The 16,413-nt window shown below is 34.2% G+C and overlaps 2 protein-coding genes and 1 long non-coding RNA gene across 3 annotated transcripts; 1 reads left to right on the top strand and 2 right to left on the bottom strand.

The window, feature by feature from the left end:
- Positions 1-366: 366 nt before the first annotated feature.
- On the bottom strand, positions 367-3,567 carry LOC123685303. The gene has a single exon (XM_045624960.1). It carries the CDS (start codon positions 3,565-3,567, stop codon positions 367-369), a length of 3,201 nt encoding a protein of 1,066 aa, XP_045480916.1.
- A 147-nt stretch (positions 3,568-3,714) lies between these two features.
- On the top strand, positions 3,715-12,599 carry LOC123685304. Its single transcript, XM_045624961.1, has 3 exons — positions 3,715-3,948; positions 4,120-4,240; positions 9,382-12,599. Exons 1-3 carry the CDS (start codon positions 3,715-3,717, stop codon positions 12,597-12,599), a joined length of 3,573 nt encoding a protein of 1,190 aa, XP_045480917.1.
- A 2,983-nt stretch (positions 12,600-15,582) lies between these two features.
- Positions 15,583-16,134, bottom strand: LOC123684960. The gene is made up of 2 exons (XR_006748217.1): positions 15,849-16,134; positions 15,583-15,781 (listed from the first exon to the last, which is right to left on the bottom strand). It is a non-coding gene; the product is annotated as an uncharacterized LOC123684960 (long non-coding RNA).
- Between the last annotated feature and the right edge of the window lie 279 nt (positions 16,135-16,413).

Here is a 16,413-nt window from a genome sequence, read left to right on the forward strand (position 1 = left end):
GTCTATGGATCTGATTATTCGTTAATCTATGGATAGAAGGAACGGAAAATAAACATTCGAACCCGATCCCATTGAACTAATAAACTCAATATTTCTCCGTTGGGAACACTGGGTAGTTGGTATTGTCGCATAACAATATGGCGACGGTGAATATGGTCAATTCCTGAATGGACTGTATTTTGTATTTTCATTTATAACCATTAGAAGTGGTTTGATATGCCTAGCAAGTGTTTTTTGTGTGGTTTCACTTATATATATATATATATATATATATATATATATATATATATATATATATATATATATATATATATATATATATATATATATATATATATATATATATATATAAGATCAAAATAGTGTTCAGAATCCTTGTAGGAATTTTCTAACGATTCGGGTGGTAGACAGGATCACTTGCTTTTGGGAAGCTGAAATGACATCAGGTTCCAGGCACAATCTCTTAGTATTCTCCAGCAGGTGTGTCTCCACCAAGCCATTCACCGATATGATCATCGGGAAAATGCTGATCGTCCTCAAATTGTGGAGCTCACGTAGTTGGAATGCCAAGTCACCGTATTTGATTATTTTTTCCGTGTAAGCTTTCGTGATGTTATCGTCCGCCGGGATCGTGAACTCTATGAGTATACATGTTTTTTGTTCAGTATCGAAGAGCGCGATATCAGGTCTGTTATGCATCACCGCTCGATCCGTTACTAAGGTGCAGTCCCAATATAGTTTGTAGCGTGCATTCTGTAGGAGAGGTTTTGGAACATATATGTGAGTTGGTAGGTTTTCCCGGATTAAACCCAGCTTCAACGCAATCTGTTGGTGGTAGATCTTCGCCATGGAGTTATGCCTCTCCAGGTAATCTCTTGGAGCAAGTATAGGACAAGATGAAGTTACATGTTGTAATGTTTCAGGTGCTTGGGAACATTTGCGACAGCGATCAGATGGTACGTCGAGTTTGGCAATATTTTTCTGGTACATTCTTATGGGAATCACCTGATCCTGTATTGCCATTAGTCGACCTTCTGTCTCCGGAAAGAGGTACCCTGCTGTCAGGTAAGTTAACGACTCCTTTTTATTTATATTTTCCTTTTTCAGGCAAGCAGGGTATCTTCCGTGCAAGGCTTTGGAGCACCATTCCTCAATGAGATCCTCTATTGTACGATCTACCGATTGGGGGTATGATCCCGAGAGGCGCAAAGCCGAGATATCCTGATCCGCTTTCTGAATTGCCCGGAAGAAAGGTGAGTTTTTTTTCAGAAAGTAATTTCTTAATGTGGTGATGTTCTCCTGATGGATTTTCTCCAGGCTCAATAACCCTCGACCTCCTTGATGACGTGGGAGATATAGCCTTATCGTCGAGGAATGAGGGTGGTGGACTCCATGTTTCGTGAGCATACATCTTATTGCTCTGTCCATTTCTTGTAGGTCAGTCGTCGACCACGTGATGATGCCAAAAGAATACGCTACTGTTGGTATGGCCCAGATGTTGATGGCAGTGAATAGAGATCTAGAGTTCAGTTTTGATCGTAAAAGCATGTTGACTCTTCCAAGAACTTTCTTACGATATAGTTCCTTCATCTCTGATGTTTTGATATCTAAAGCCTGTTTTATTCCGAGATATTTGTATGAATCATCTACATCCAGGGATGGTATGGTAATCTGATTCATTAATGTAGTTACAAGGCTTGTGTTTCGAATTTTTCCACGTCTCACTTCCAGGGTCGCACACTTATCCACTCCAAAACTCATGCCGATGGAATCGCTGAATAGCGACACTATTTCCAGGAGTCTCCTTATCTGTTCGAAATTGGCACCATACAGTTTAAGGTCGTCTATGTACAGACTGTGATTTATTCGAATGTTCCTCTGCTTGTCAATTACATATCCATATTCTGTGTTTCTCAGCAGTGCACTCAGAGGATTGATCGCCATGCAGAACCATATTGCACTGAGTGTGTCACCTTGAAAGACTCCTCGGTTGATTTTTATGCTCCTGGACTTCTTCATTTCATCCCCAGCACGCATGAGGAGAGACGTCCTCCAGGTTTGCATGAGGAATCTCAGGAGACTGATCACTTGTTCGTGGACTCCGTGCATTTTAAGAACTTTCAACAACCAAGAGTGGGGCACCGAATCGAAGGCTTTCCGATAGTCAATCCACGCTACAGATATATTGCGCAGCTTTTTACGGGCTTGCTTCGTCACGATGTAGTCAACAATAAGCAGTTCTTTAGAGCTTTTGGTTCTTATACGGCCCCCACCTTGTTCTGGTGCCATCAGGTTATTCGTTCTGAGGTGTTTGTTTATGTGTTTAGTGATCACAGCTGTCAATATTTTATAAACCGTAGGGAGGCAGGTTATGGGCCGGTAGTTGTTCGGGTTCTGAAGGTCTCCAGCTTTCGGGATTAGGTACGTAAGTCCCTGTGTGAGGTAAGGAGGAAGTGAAAGGGGATCTGTTAAGGACTTCTTGAGAATCGAGGACAATACTCCATGGATATTAGTGAAGTGTTTCCACCAGTAATTATGTAGTTTATCACAACCTGCGGTTGCCCAGTTGTTTGTTCCTTTTAAGACCTCTTCTATATCAGATACAGTTATCTCAACTTCATCCATTTGGACTTGTGGTATTCCGGAATCAGCCTCCTTTATCCAAGACATCTGCTCATTATGTTCGACGCTCCCCGACCATACCCCACTCCAATACTCCTCAGCAACCCCAGGTTCGAGGTTGACATCTTGACTGACGCCTTTTTGTTCAAGATCTCGAAAAAATCTCTTCTGATTCTGGTGAAACATTCTGTTATTTTTATTTCTTTTTTCCTTCTCATTGTATCGTCGTATACGGTTCCCTAAAGCTTTGATCTTCTGTTTCAGGGTGTCATTTAAAAGGGTTATCTTATCCTTGAAGAGAGGATCTCTCCGTTTGATCCTGAACTCAGATGCGAGTTTTTTAACGCTCTTCATTACTTTTGTCGAAGGATGTGGAGTAGCTAGGTAAGTATGAAACGTTCCAATTTTTTTTCTAAATTGCACGATTTTATTTTCCAGGCGTCTTTTCCATGGTGGTGATGAATTGAAACATCGGGAGTTGTCATCGCCCACTTGATATCCTTGAGCCTCAGAGACAGTCACCGCCCCAGCATACACTATGTCCACCAGATCGGAAAGTGTCTCAATTCCAGTGAGGTGTCTTGGTAGCACAGAGTTCAACAACTTCACCGAATTCAACAGCCTCTTATTGTGTTGCATCCGTGGGATTTTTGGCCTGTTTTCTAATGTTAAGCCTGAAAACTTCATCAAAGTCCCAACAAACGCTTCTTCGATCTCATTAGTCTGTACGTCACCTCCCAGATACAATCCGCTACGTCTAACCCTCAGCGATGATCTGCGCGGACTGGATTCCACCCCATCTGTGTTCATATTTTCTACCACTTCGAGTGGATAACAGCTTCCTTTGATGTTGCTCAGCTCAGCTCGAGACAGTTTTCCACCTTTCATCATCCATCTCACCCTATTTGATAGAAGTTGGGCGTATGAGGGTCTGCTGGGATACATCTCCTCCCATATTTCAACCAAAAGCTGTCTATAAGTTTTTCCGGTTCGTTCAGTTAGGTCCTGTGCAATATAATGCGCACGCATCAAAATACAATTTTCCTCGTATGTCCAGCGTGTGCGCCTATCTCGTGTTCCGCTTGTAACGGAATGAGCATCTTGCTCATTCAAGTTTCCATAGCTCACTCTTTGGAGAGTGACGAGGCTCGGCCTTGCGGTGCCATCTCGGGGGGATGCGCCGCTCGCTCCACATCTAACCCCAACAGGTTGTACCTCTGGACGGTTCCGAGAGGAGCCAACCTGAGACTCCTCACCGCCCTGATTTGCATTCCTTCTTGTAACGGGAGCGATTTAATTCAAGCTTACAGAGGGTGCCAGCCTCAGGTAAGTTGTGGTGACTCGGGTACGCGGGGGCGTCACTCCCCGATGGCACCATGCACCACCCTATATATTATATATATATATATATATATATATATATATATATATATATATATATATATATATATATATATGGAGGCTGAGACGCGTAACGATAATGCCTCTTGTCATAAGTGCCAACGGTCTCGTCCACCGAAAGACCATCCAACATTTAAAAGAATTGAACTTGCCCCAAAATACGATCACATGGATGCAGAAAGCTGTCATACTGGGGACAGTCAATATCATACGCAAGGTAATATACCCTCATTAGGATTTGCTCTTGGCGCATTGACGCCCGGGTAACTCTGAAAAACCACAAATGTGTGAAAAAAAAAAAAAAAAAAAAAAATATATATATATATATATATATATATATATATATATATATATATATATATAATATATATATATATATATATATATATATATATAATATATATATATATATATATTTTTTTTTTTTTTTTTTTTTTTTTTTTTTTTTTTTAATCACCTTAATAGGGTTTGGCTGTCGATAATGCCGGATCGGTCGGATCAAGACATTTATCAGCTGGTGGTCATATATATATATATATATATATATATATATATATATATATATATATATATATTGTTATGGATCGTATATTTATTCAAGTTGAGATTATGTTGTTGTTGATTTGATTCAAATTGATTCGATCCAATAACTAAATTTGATACTATATTTTTATGATTTTGCGCCGACTCTATATATCTCAGGAGGGTTCATTCAAATTCAATTATATAATTTTTTTAATTTAATTAATATTTTCAAAATTCACTAACTATAAAGAAATTCTTATCTAATAACTAAATTTATATTAATCTAATCTTATATTTACGTATTTAAAACTTCATCGACCTCATCAGTGTTCTATGTTATGGTATGGTATCGTCTTCTATGCTCCTAACCTCGAATGGATTATAACCTTAATTCGTATTAATTCAGTTGCATTGTTTTGAATCCATTTTCCATTTAATATTGCTTCAACTTGCTTGAATCCAGGGAAATTTCTTCTTGAAATTGATTAAATAATTTTCCACTTCTTCTCACAATGATATTCAGGTACGTATTTAACAATTTTAATATCTTGCAAATTTTCGTAAATAAATTCTTTCGTTTATCAATTATTTCAGGTAAATTTCTTGAGTCAGGTGACGTGCTCTCTACAATGGTTTTTTACTGACTGATTAGCTGTCATTCGGCTGGGCTTTATATAGATTTTCAATTTTTTTCTTGAAATCAAGATTGCCTTGGATGTCAAAAAATTTTCCAAATATGATGCTTTCGCAATTTTCTCTTTTGAGGTAAGTTTTCTCTCTTCAATCTTGATCTAGTTAATTTCTTCATTTAATTCCGCATCTTTCGGTACCACATATGTTGTATTCGGTCGATTCGAAGTTACAAAATTTTCAAATATTCTATATACAATTTGGAAATTTTTCTAATATTCACTTTCTTTGGCCTAATATTCAAAGATTTCTATCTATAACTCCTAAAATCTACTACATATTTTTAAATTATACTATAATCTAAAGAAATATATACATTTTTGTATGTTTGAGACATTAATTACTTTGGAATCCCTGATTTATCATTCGATATCCTATCCCTATCCATTATTTACAATTTTATTAGGAATTTCAGCTAATATTACATTTTTGAGATTGTATCTAGATGTAATTCACTAGATCACAAGCTATTTCATGAAAATTAACATAGGAAATATAAAATAAATGATTATTTTTTTATCATTTTGAATGAAAATTGAATATTCAGTCTTTTGACTCTTTTAACATTATTTACATGATATATAAATGGTTCCTGATACTTGAGTTGAATATCTTTTGTTGATTTTATCAAATTGAACTTGAATTTTATTGATATTTTCATTTTGTTTCAGATCCTGAGATGTTTTGAATGAATATTGATATAGTACTTTAGAAATATTGGATTTATGCTACTTTTATAATGTGCAAATGAATGGAATAAATGAATAAAGTTACTCTACTTTTCTTTAAAATTATTGGATCATATCAAGTTAAAATTTATTATCTATTTGATGAATTTGCTGTAGTTTCCGAAAGATAGAGTCTGGTAATGTATTCTCATTGATTTTATAAGTTGATAATACCATTCCATAACAATTCCCCAAATTTAATATTTGAAATTTTTTATTTTCAATATAAAATTTAAAATATTAAAATTTCTCTAAAATTTTGAAATTTGATTGAAATTTAAATTAACTTTCATTCGTTGTCTGGATGAATTCATATAAATCATTAATATGAAAAATTCCTCTTATTCTTTCTGTTTCTAATTCTTTTAATACATAACTGTTCAAACCATTCTCATTATCTATTATATATGGTCCCTCGAATGGAGTTTTTAATTTCGCACAAATCTTATTCCGCTTGTCTGTTACCCTGTGGGATCGTACAATAACCAAATCTTTTTTTTTTTTTTTTTTTTTTAAACTTCACATATTTCCTTCTATTCCTTCTCTCCATTTTCTTTCTGTATGTTTTTCTATTCTTTTTCAACCTTACTTTTACCTTTTTCATGATGTCTTCATTATTTATATGACTTGTTTTGTAACAATTTCTTTCTTGTTTCATTGAATATAAATTTGTATCTTCTCTAACTGTATTATGCATTGTATTCAACAAAAATTCCACTCTGTTTAATTGTATATCCCATTTGTTTTGTTCTCTATTGACAAGTTTTCTTGAATATTTCACTACTTCTTGAATGTATCGTTCTGATGGGTTTGTTTGAGTATCACTTATACTGTTATAATTCAGAATTATCTCTTTATTTTCATAATATTTGTCTTCTATTGAATTTTGTGGATTTCCTAGCTCATATATATTTTGGTCAATCTTGTTTTTATTTTCTGAAAATTCTATTGAAGGTGCTGTATACTGATTTAATAGTTTTTCATTGAAATTCATGTTAGTCTCTCCTAAAATTTTCAATTTTTCATTCGACTTCTCATTTTGAATTCTTGCAATTTTATACATCTCAATCTTATTGATTTCTAGTTGCTTTTCCATATCATTCTGCATAATACTTAGGTTCCTTTCTATAATATTGTGACATTCTGTCTTGATTCTATTTTCACTAATTTCTAAATTCTTTTTACATATTTTGCTTTTCTCTTGTAATTTTGAAGTAAATTCTTCTTCAACTTGATTTATTCTGGCATTAAACATATCATTGACTGCCATTAAACTATTCACAAGTTTTTTATCCATTTCAGTTATATTATCTGTCAATTCTTCTTTAAATTCTTTAAAATTTTCATCCAATTTTTTTTTGACTGATCTTCCAATTTTTTTGACTGATCTTCCAATTTTTTTGACTGATCTTCCAATTTTTTTGACTGATCTTCCAATTTTTTTGACTGATCTTCCAATTTTTTTTTTATATTTTCTTCAAAATTTTTCATTGCATTCATTATATCCAAGAAATTCAGTTCTTTTCTATTTTCTTCATTTATTTCCATATTTCCTCTTGTATTTTCTTCTTCATCCCCTTTTTCTCCAATTTTCGTTTTACTTCTTGTTTCCATTTTTTTATTGAATAATCAATGATATGATTCCAACAATTATGTATTAATTTGAAATTTTTTTAAAATAATGCTGTAATTGAATTAATATAATCATGCTGTAATTGAATTAATATAAGCCCCACGTTGGGCGCCAATTGTTATGGATCGTATATTTATTCAAGTTGAGATTATGTTGTTGTTGATTTGATTCAAATTGATTCGATCCAATAACTAAATTTGATACTATATTTTTATGATTTTGCGCCGACTCTATATATCTCAGGAGGGTTCATTCAAATTCAATTATATAATTTTTTTAATTTAATTAATATTTTCAAAATTCACTAACTATAAAGAAATTCTTATCTAATAACTAAATTTATATTAATCTAATCTTATATTTACGTATTTAAAACTTCATCGACCTCATCAGTGTTCTATGTTATGGTATGGTATCGTCTTCTATGCTCCTAACCTCGAATGGATTATAACCTTAATTCGTATTAATTCAGTTGCATTGTTTTGAATCCATTTTCCATTTAATATTGCTTCAACTTGCTTGAATCCAGGGAAATTTCTTCTTGAAATTGATTAAATAATTTTCCACTTCTTCTCACAATGATATTCAGGTACGTATTTAACAATTTTAATATCTTGCAAATTTTCGTAAATAAATTCTTTCGTTTATCAATTATTTCAGGTAAATTTCTTGAGTCAGGTGACGTGCTCTCTACAATGGTTTTTTACTGACTGATTAGCTGTCATTCGGCTGGGCTTTATATAGATTTTCAATTTTTTTCTTGAAATCAAGATTGCCTTGGATGTCAAAAAATTTTCCAAATATGATGCTTTCGCAATTTTCTCTTTTGAGGTAAGTTTTCTCTCTTCAATCTTGATCTAGTTAATTTCTTCATTTAATTCCGCATCTTTCGGTACCACATATGTTGTATTCGGTCGATTCGAAGTTACAAAATTTTCAAATATTCTATATACAATTTGGAAATTTTTCTAATATTCACTTTCTTTGGCCTAATATTCAAAGATTTCTATCTATAACTCCTAAAATCTACTACATATTTTTAAATTATACTATAATCTAAAGAAATATATACATTTTTGTATGTTTGAGACATTAATTACTTTGGAATCCCTGATTTATCATTCGATATCCTATCCCTATCCATTATTTACAATTTTATTAGGAATTTCAGCTAATATTACATTTTTGAGATTGTATCTAGATGTAATTCACTAGATCACAAGCTATTTCATGAAAATTAACATAGGAAATATAAAATAAATGATTATTTTTTTATCATTTTGAATGAAAATTGAATATTCAGTCTTTTGACTCTTTTAACATTATTTACATGATATATAAATGGTTCCTGATACTTGAGTTGAATATCTTTTGTTGATTTTATCAAATTGAACTTGAATTTTATTGATATTTTCATTTTGTTTCAGATCCTGAGATGTTTTGAATGAATATTGATATAGTACTTTAGAAATATTGGATTTATGCTACTTTTATAATGTGCAAATGAATGGAATAAATGAATAAAGTTACTCTACTTTTCTTTAAAATTATTGGATCATATCAAGTTAAAATTTATTATCTATTTGATGAATTTGCTGTAGTTTCCGAAAGATAGAGTCTGGTAATGTATTCTCATTGATTTTATAAGTTGATAATACCATTCCATAACAATATATATATATATATATTATCTAGTTACTGAGGGAGAAACCAAAACAAAAAAGTACGCCGCAAACCTGGCAGAGAAATGGGAATCAATTTATCCTGATAAAAGATTCACAGGAAAACACCTGATAGCTCAAATCAAATACATTAAGACTCGCAAATTGCTCTCTCCGGATGAGCTCGAAACGATTAAAGGAGATGCAACAAGTAATTCACCACGAAGGAGGATTGATGACATTAGGAGAAGCATCCATCGACAGAGCACCAATACTTGGCAAGGAAACATCAATCAATCAAACGATTCAGACGACCAACTGACGACGGTGGAGATGGAACCAGATGAGGCTAAGCTTGAAATCCGAGAGTTATTTCAGGGGGAGAGTCAGAAGTGGGAGGGGATGATGATGGAGGATAGACCAAGAATCCCCAAACTGAGACAAAGCAAGGATACCAGAACAATTATGGTTGCCATTAATAATGCCCTAAAAGAAATACTGAATAATTCCGAAAATTTTGAAGAATTATGCCATAGAGTATACTGTGCAGCAATGATGGCAAACAACCTGCAATGCTCAGATTCAGTATCAAAATTCCAGAAGAAGCCTCAACAGCACAAGCCCCCATGGGAAGAGAGATTAGAACAAAAGATAAATATCCTACGTAAAGAGATCGGTGCCTTCCACGCCTACCTACGAGAAAAAGAGGCAAGCAAAAAAGTGAAAAAGAAAGTGCAGAACTACACTAAAAAATTGAACATGTATGAAAGTGATCCTCAATATAAAGATAAAGTGACGACTCACCTAGAAACCCTCAAACAAAAAATATCTACACTAGGTAGTAGATTAAGACGATATCACAAAAGAACGCAACGCTATCGCCAAAACAATCAATTCACTAGCAACCAGAAGAGTTTCTTTAGAGATCTACAAAAACAGCAAAACCACCAAGCAAATCTGCTATCTCCGCGCTATGAACCCGAAAAATTTGTACGCCATTGGTCAAAGATATGGTCAGAGGAAAAGAGTCACAACAGCAAAGCCAATTGGATAGAAGGGGAGAAAAAAGAACACTATAATCTAGCCGAAATGCCTTCCATCATTGTTACGGAGGATGAAGTCACTGCGACGATTAAGAGAATGAAAAATTGGACGGCGGCTGGAATAGACAGTGTACATAATTATTGGTGGAAATCACTGCCGTCTACCCACACAGCACTGGCTCGACTCATCAATGAAGCACTGGAGAACCCAAATAGCATTCCCAAACACTTTACCCATGGAGTTACCTATATGATACCTAAAAAAGGAGACCCAACGATACCTGACAATAGACCGATAACCTGTCTTCCGTCAGCGTATAAGATCATCACTTCAACAATTGGCCAGAAAATCCGGATCCACCTGAAAACCAATAACCTCATGGCGTGGGAACAGAATGGATGTGAAAAGAGCGGTAAAGGCAGTAAGGAACTATTGATAATTGACAACTTAATCACTAAACAGGCAAAAAGAAAACAAAAAAACATCTCAATGGCCTGGATAGATTACCAAAAGGCATTTGACTCTGTTCCCCACTCTTGGCTTCTTGAAATCCTGAGAATATATAAGATGGACCCGAAGATAATTTCATTTTTCCAATTCCTTATGTCGACCTGGCGGACTTCACTAAGACTCGAGGGTAGATCGGAGCTGAACAAATCGCCCGCGATAATGATCAAGAGGGGTATATTCCAAGGTGACAGCTTTAGCCCTTTATGGTTCTGTCTGGCCATGAACCCTCTCAGCGGTATGTTAAATAGATCATCGTATGGATACTCCTTAGACGCAGAAAAAAAATTAACACACCTGTTTTATATTGATGATCTCAAACTATATGCTAGAGGTCGACAACAACTGGAAGGGGAGCTCGAGTTGGTACGAAAGTTTAGTGAAGATATAGGTATGAGGTTTGGTCTGAACAAGTGTGCGACAGTCAGTGTGAAAAGAGGGAAGCTGGAAAGGGTCGAAAGTATTATCTTGACAGACGGACAAGCATTGGCCAACTTAGGGGCAGAACAAAGGTATAAATATCTAGGGGTTCAACAAACGTATGAGATTAGGCAGCGAGAAAATAAGGAAGAAGTCGAAAAAGAACTGATAAAAAGAGTAAGAACAATACTGAACACACAGTTAACAGCTAAAAACAAAATAACTGCACTGAACATTTGGGCAATACCAGCTTTCACCTACACGGCTGGAATTCTTACCTGGTCACGGACGGATCTAGAAAGGCTCGACAGAAAGATCAGAACCACTTTGACGCAGTTTGGCTTACTACATCCAAACTCCGCTATTGGAAGGCTCTACATACCACGCAGAGATGCAGGGCGGGGTCTGATCAGCTTGGAGGACGGTTACCTGAAAGAGGAAGAAAAGTTAAAAACATATTTTCTCAACAAGAACTTACCTGTGCACCAGTGGGTGGCAGCTCAGCGATATTCCACCGCAACTCCAGGGTTAAACAACGAGCAGGAGCCTGAAAGAGAAAACATGGTAGAGAAATGGAAGGATAACTGGCGTACCAAACCTCTCCATGGACGATTTTACTCCAGCTTACACCAAATAGATGTCGACTTACCGAGCACAAATATTTACCTTACTCCTCAGGGCTATCTCTACCCTCAGACTGAAGGCACGTTGATGGCAATACAAGATCAGGTTGTCCCGACGAGAGTCTATGCAAGACACATAATGAAGATAGACACGGAAACAACAAAATGCAGACCCTGCAATAATGCCGAGGAATCAGTGCAACACCTTTCTTCAGGATGTTCTAGTATAGCCGGCACTAAGTACTTAAGTCGGCACAACAATATGGGGAAAGTTGTACATCATCTCCTTTGTCTCAAAGAACGACTACTACAGGGTTTTACCCCGCACCATTTATATGAGCCGAAATCTGTCTTGGAAAATGATAATGTCAAGGTGTACTGGGACTTGACAGTGAGTACAGACCCAGGCGTTGAGAGCAACAGACCTGACATGGTCGTTTGGGAGAAACGCAAGAAGTCGGCAACCATCATCGATTTTTCAGTGCCGCTTGACCAGAATCTCTCAAAGGCTTATGGCGAAAAAATAACGAAATACGAAGCCTTATCAAGACAGATGAAGAGCACCTACCAACTGAATAACGTAAAAGTAAAGCCACTGATTATTAGCTGCAACGGGTTGGTGCACCGAAAAACAGTTAAACATCTACTTGAGATGGATCTCCCCCATAACACCATTGCATGGATGCAGAAGGCCGTAATTTTGGGAACGGTCAACATAATACGGCAAGTACTTTTCCCTCATTAACAGACGGGATGGCCCTTGGCAGCGATGCCCGGGTCATCTGACTGATCCACATTGCGTGTGAAGGTAAAAAAAAAAATATATATATATATTTACTAAGTAGGTACAATTTATTTTTAAATTTGTTTAACAACATTCCAATTACTAAAAACGGCCAGTTTTTTTCCTATGGGGCCATCTAAAATCATTAGTTTATACCACTCCAGTAGAAAATGTGGAAGACTTGCGAAATCGGATCATTGCTGTGCTGGGTGTAACTTAATAAGAAATGATCCTGGTGTTTTTGAAAGGGTTCGGCAGTCAATGAGGAGAAGATTGGATGCTTGTATGCTGGCTAGAGGTGGTCATTTTCAACAGTTTTTGTAGGTTGAGTTGAATTTTCATGTAATTTTTCATAATAAAATGTTATTATCTGAAATTTTGTTTCCCCTATATCTTCGAAACAAATAGGTTTTTCAAAAATCATCAAAGGACAAAATATTCTTAGAATAGTCCAAGGAACAACCCCCTGAATTTTTGCCGCATGTTTAGGAAACACCCTGTATATACAATATTTGCTGAGAATATTATTGTACCCATAAAAGCAGAAAAAAGACATGAAATTGCAAATAATGATTTTTGTGTTTTAGAGAAAGATTGGATTTTTGTCAGTAATTTTATTTATTTTATGAAAGTAGCAATACTACATAATTTTGTCATATTTCAACTTGATTCCAACCAAATAAAATATATTAATCATATAAAGTTATCACTACACATAAATGCGTTGGCCCCTGTTCCACAAATTCTCAACAGTTGAAATATTATTTCCCTTCTCTGTGAGGGGCTGCCCTTATTATTTCAGTAGTTAATCTAGTGCTTAATCAAATATTTTTTTCTGAAAATACAAAATGGGGCCTAAGACAATTTAACTCAAATTTTCAGTAAATCATTGTTCATGAAAAATAGTTTTCACTAGTTTATTATGTTTTGAAAAAGTTGAATAAATTCAATTAAAATCCACCAGCCTATCCTGTCATTCATTGTTGAATAAATCGTGAAATCAGATTCTTGAGAAATTTACAGAAAATATTTTATATGAGAAAATGCAACAGAAAAATAGATTTCCTGCGAATTCCGATTGCCCTTCACATCTTAAGAAATGGGAAATAATAATTTTGAGTGTTAAATTGAAATTCATACAGCGAAAAAGATTTTATCCGTATTTATGTTTAATAATTATCAGAAATCTTTTTTTCCTAACTTCACAATGGCTAAATCATAAAACTGAGAAAAACATTGACCTTTTCTAATTACGAAAGAATTTTCATAAATAAATCACACTCAAACTATTTTTGAGCACCAATTGATTATTTCGAAATAAATCAAAATATGTTACGCCACTGCCATAGACGCCGGTCAGACAAGGATCTACGAATGGGCGCGTTCAGCAGACACAACAGTTGTCAATATTCTGTCAGTATTTCTGCTGAACGCAATTTATCAGTTTCCGCTAGGGAGCGTATGCTACGGAGCAGTCGCCATTTTAGGTAGCGAATTTATTTTAGGCTACTTTTTGGGAACATGTTGAGTAACTGACAAGTGACAGTGGTTTTGGCACGAAATTTGAATTTGAACTGGAAACCGTAACATATAGGTTAGGCGATTAAATCAACTCGCCGAAATTACAAAAGAATTAAAAGAGCACAACAGATTATTGGCAGAAAGGAATGAGATTTTGAGGCAATTCATATCTAAATCTAATCAAGAGGATGACTAGTAAAAATGAAATTGCTTGTGTTAATTTTTTTTTTCAATGAACATTTCAAGAACAGAAAATTGTTAAGAATAATTTATTGAGTAATTTTTTTTGTTGATATTTTAACAATTTATTAGCTAAAAGTCTTGGTGCCAGTTTTATAGTCTGAAATAAATGTTTTGAAAACAAATTTATATGTTTTCCTAGATGAATTTTACTTTCGGTTTTATACAATAAGTATATTCGCACATTTAAATTCAAAACAGGGATTCTGCCAATGAGTTTCACATAATTAATTTATAAATTTAAATGGCACACTTCCACTGGTGAAGCAGAAAACACTATATGTTCTAACTATGTTGACAACATTTCCCTCTAGTTATCCGGGACAAACAATATTTGTACAGACTATAGATCTATCTTACTTCAAGTATAATAATGTAAAGAGTTATTCAAAATTCATCATAACTAATAAAATACTAATACTAATAGAGAGTTATTGCAACGCACAAATAAGCGATCTTTTATTACAGATTACAGGATCTCTTATTTTGACATGTACTCATGCGCATTGAGTCAGATATTAAGGATTGTTTAAATCTAAATACAGGCCTCCCTTACTTTATTTAAATACAGGCGACCAACTTTTATTTAAGGATCTTTTATTTTGACAGATATCTGTTTATGCCGAATATTTACCGTCGTTATTCAGCAAGAACTAACCTATAAATATTTGTAGCTGTTTAGGTAAACAAAGTAATGAAGTAAACTTTTTGAGAAATTTGCATTTTATTTCTTGATTTTGGGCATCTGTGGGAACCATTTCATTCGAGAAAAAAAATGTGCTCTCAATAACGAATTTTTCAAGAACTTATACGATTCTCAACGAAACATATTTAATTTGAACCTACTAAAAGAATTAAAAATAATACTGATAAAAACTGAATTTTATTAGAAATAAGAATTTACCTATATGTGTAATGTAGTATTGTTAAAGCATAGTATAAGGAATGCTACCTCATACTGAATATTATTTTTTTTATATTGAATATAAATAATTCATTCTGTAATATGGACACACCAATGGGATTGTTTTGAAAGAAAAATAATAAACTTGTTACCTAAGTACTTTTTTATATATTGAATCAACATAGCATAAAAAAAGCAAATCACAATGCAGAACCAAATTAATTATCAGTAATGTTATTATAAAATTATACGTTGAGTACACTTTTTTCAAAATTATTGTAGTAAAAAGTACAAAAATACATAACATAATTCTGTTAAACAAAATAATCTTTCAATACTGGTGGTTTCACATAAAAAGAAATACTTGATTGACTTCCATTCAAACTTGATGATACTTCGTCAACAAATTTCTCTAATAGTTTCATCGATAAAACCCCAGTAGTTTGGTACAGCTCCTCCCATATTACGAATTGGTAGACTAAAAACGAATTAAGGTAATATAATAGGTATATAATAATTTAAGTTTAATTCAGCTGATAGCTTACCTGTACATATAGCTGATAACTATTTCTATAAAGCCACTTATGAGCATTCAAATTATCTTAGAAGTGTCCATGATTTTCCACAATGAAGATTGCAGTTATAAAAATAAACTTCGATAATGATTGCGGTACTTGTAGTAAAAATTTGCCAAGTCAACTAGTTGATTTGTTTGAATTGGTTTTGATATATTTTCTACACCAACTGTATCTATTATGAAAAATCAATTCCTCAATAATGGTCCCAGCTAAAATTGCTAACGCTATTTGTTCTTTCATTTTCGATTTTGAACTTTTACCAAATGAATTATTTTATTTATCAGAATATAAAATAAAGGTGACAAAATATAAATATGTCAAATTTAAAGATCTGTCACTTTACTGACTTTCGTTAAAAGCACCTTGCAATAGTTCACTTTTAACGTCCACGATAGAGGATCCTTTATTACAGGATCCTTTAATAAAAGATCGCTTATTTGTGCGTTGCAATAACTCTCTAATGTTCTAAGCCCAGAACACTAATACCACAGACTAGTAATCTGTGTTGAAAGGTTACCATTAATTTCTGTGA

This window comes from Harmonia axyridis, chromosome 7 (genome assembly GCF_914767665.1).
Source record: "Harmonia axyridis chromosome 7, icHarAxyr1.1, whole genome shotgun sequence".
In the NCBI taxonomy this organism is placed as follows: Eukaryota; Metazoa; Arthropoda; class Insecta; order Coleoptera; family Coccinellidae; genus Harmonia; species Harmonia axyridis.

Bases quoted from the DNA above. Each gene is read 5' to 3' on its own strand.
- LOC123685303 (XM_045624960.1), bottom strand. From the start codon at position 3,567: ATGTATCCCAGCAGACCCTCATACGCCCAACTTCTATCAAATAGGGTG.
- LOC123685304 (XM_045624961.1), top strand. From the start codon at position 3,715: ATGAGCATCTTGCTCATTCAAGTTTCCATAGCTCACTCTTTGGAGAGT. The intron at 3,949-4,119 runs GTAAGTTGTGGT...TCTTGTCATAAG, and splicing joins ACAGAGGGTGCCAGCCTCAG to TGCCAACGGTCTCGTCCACC. The intron at 4,241-9,381 runs GTAATATACCCT...AAAGATTCACAG, and splicing joins CAGTCAATATCATACGCAAG to GAAAACACCTGATAGCTCAA.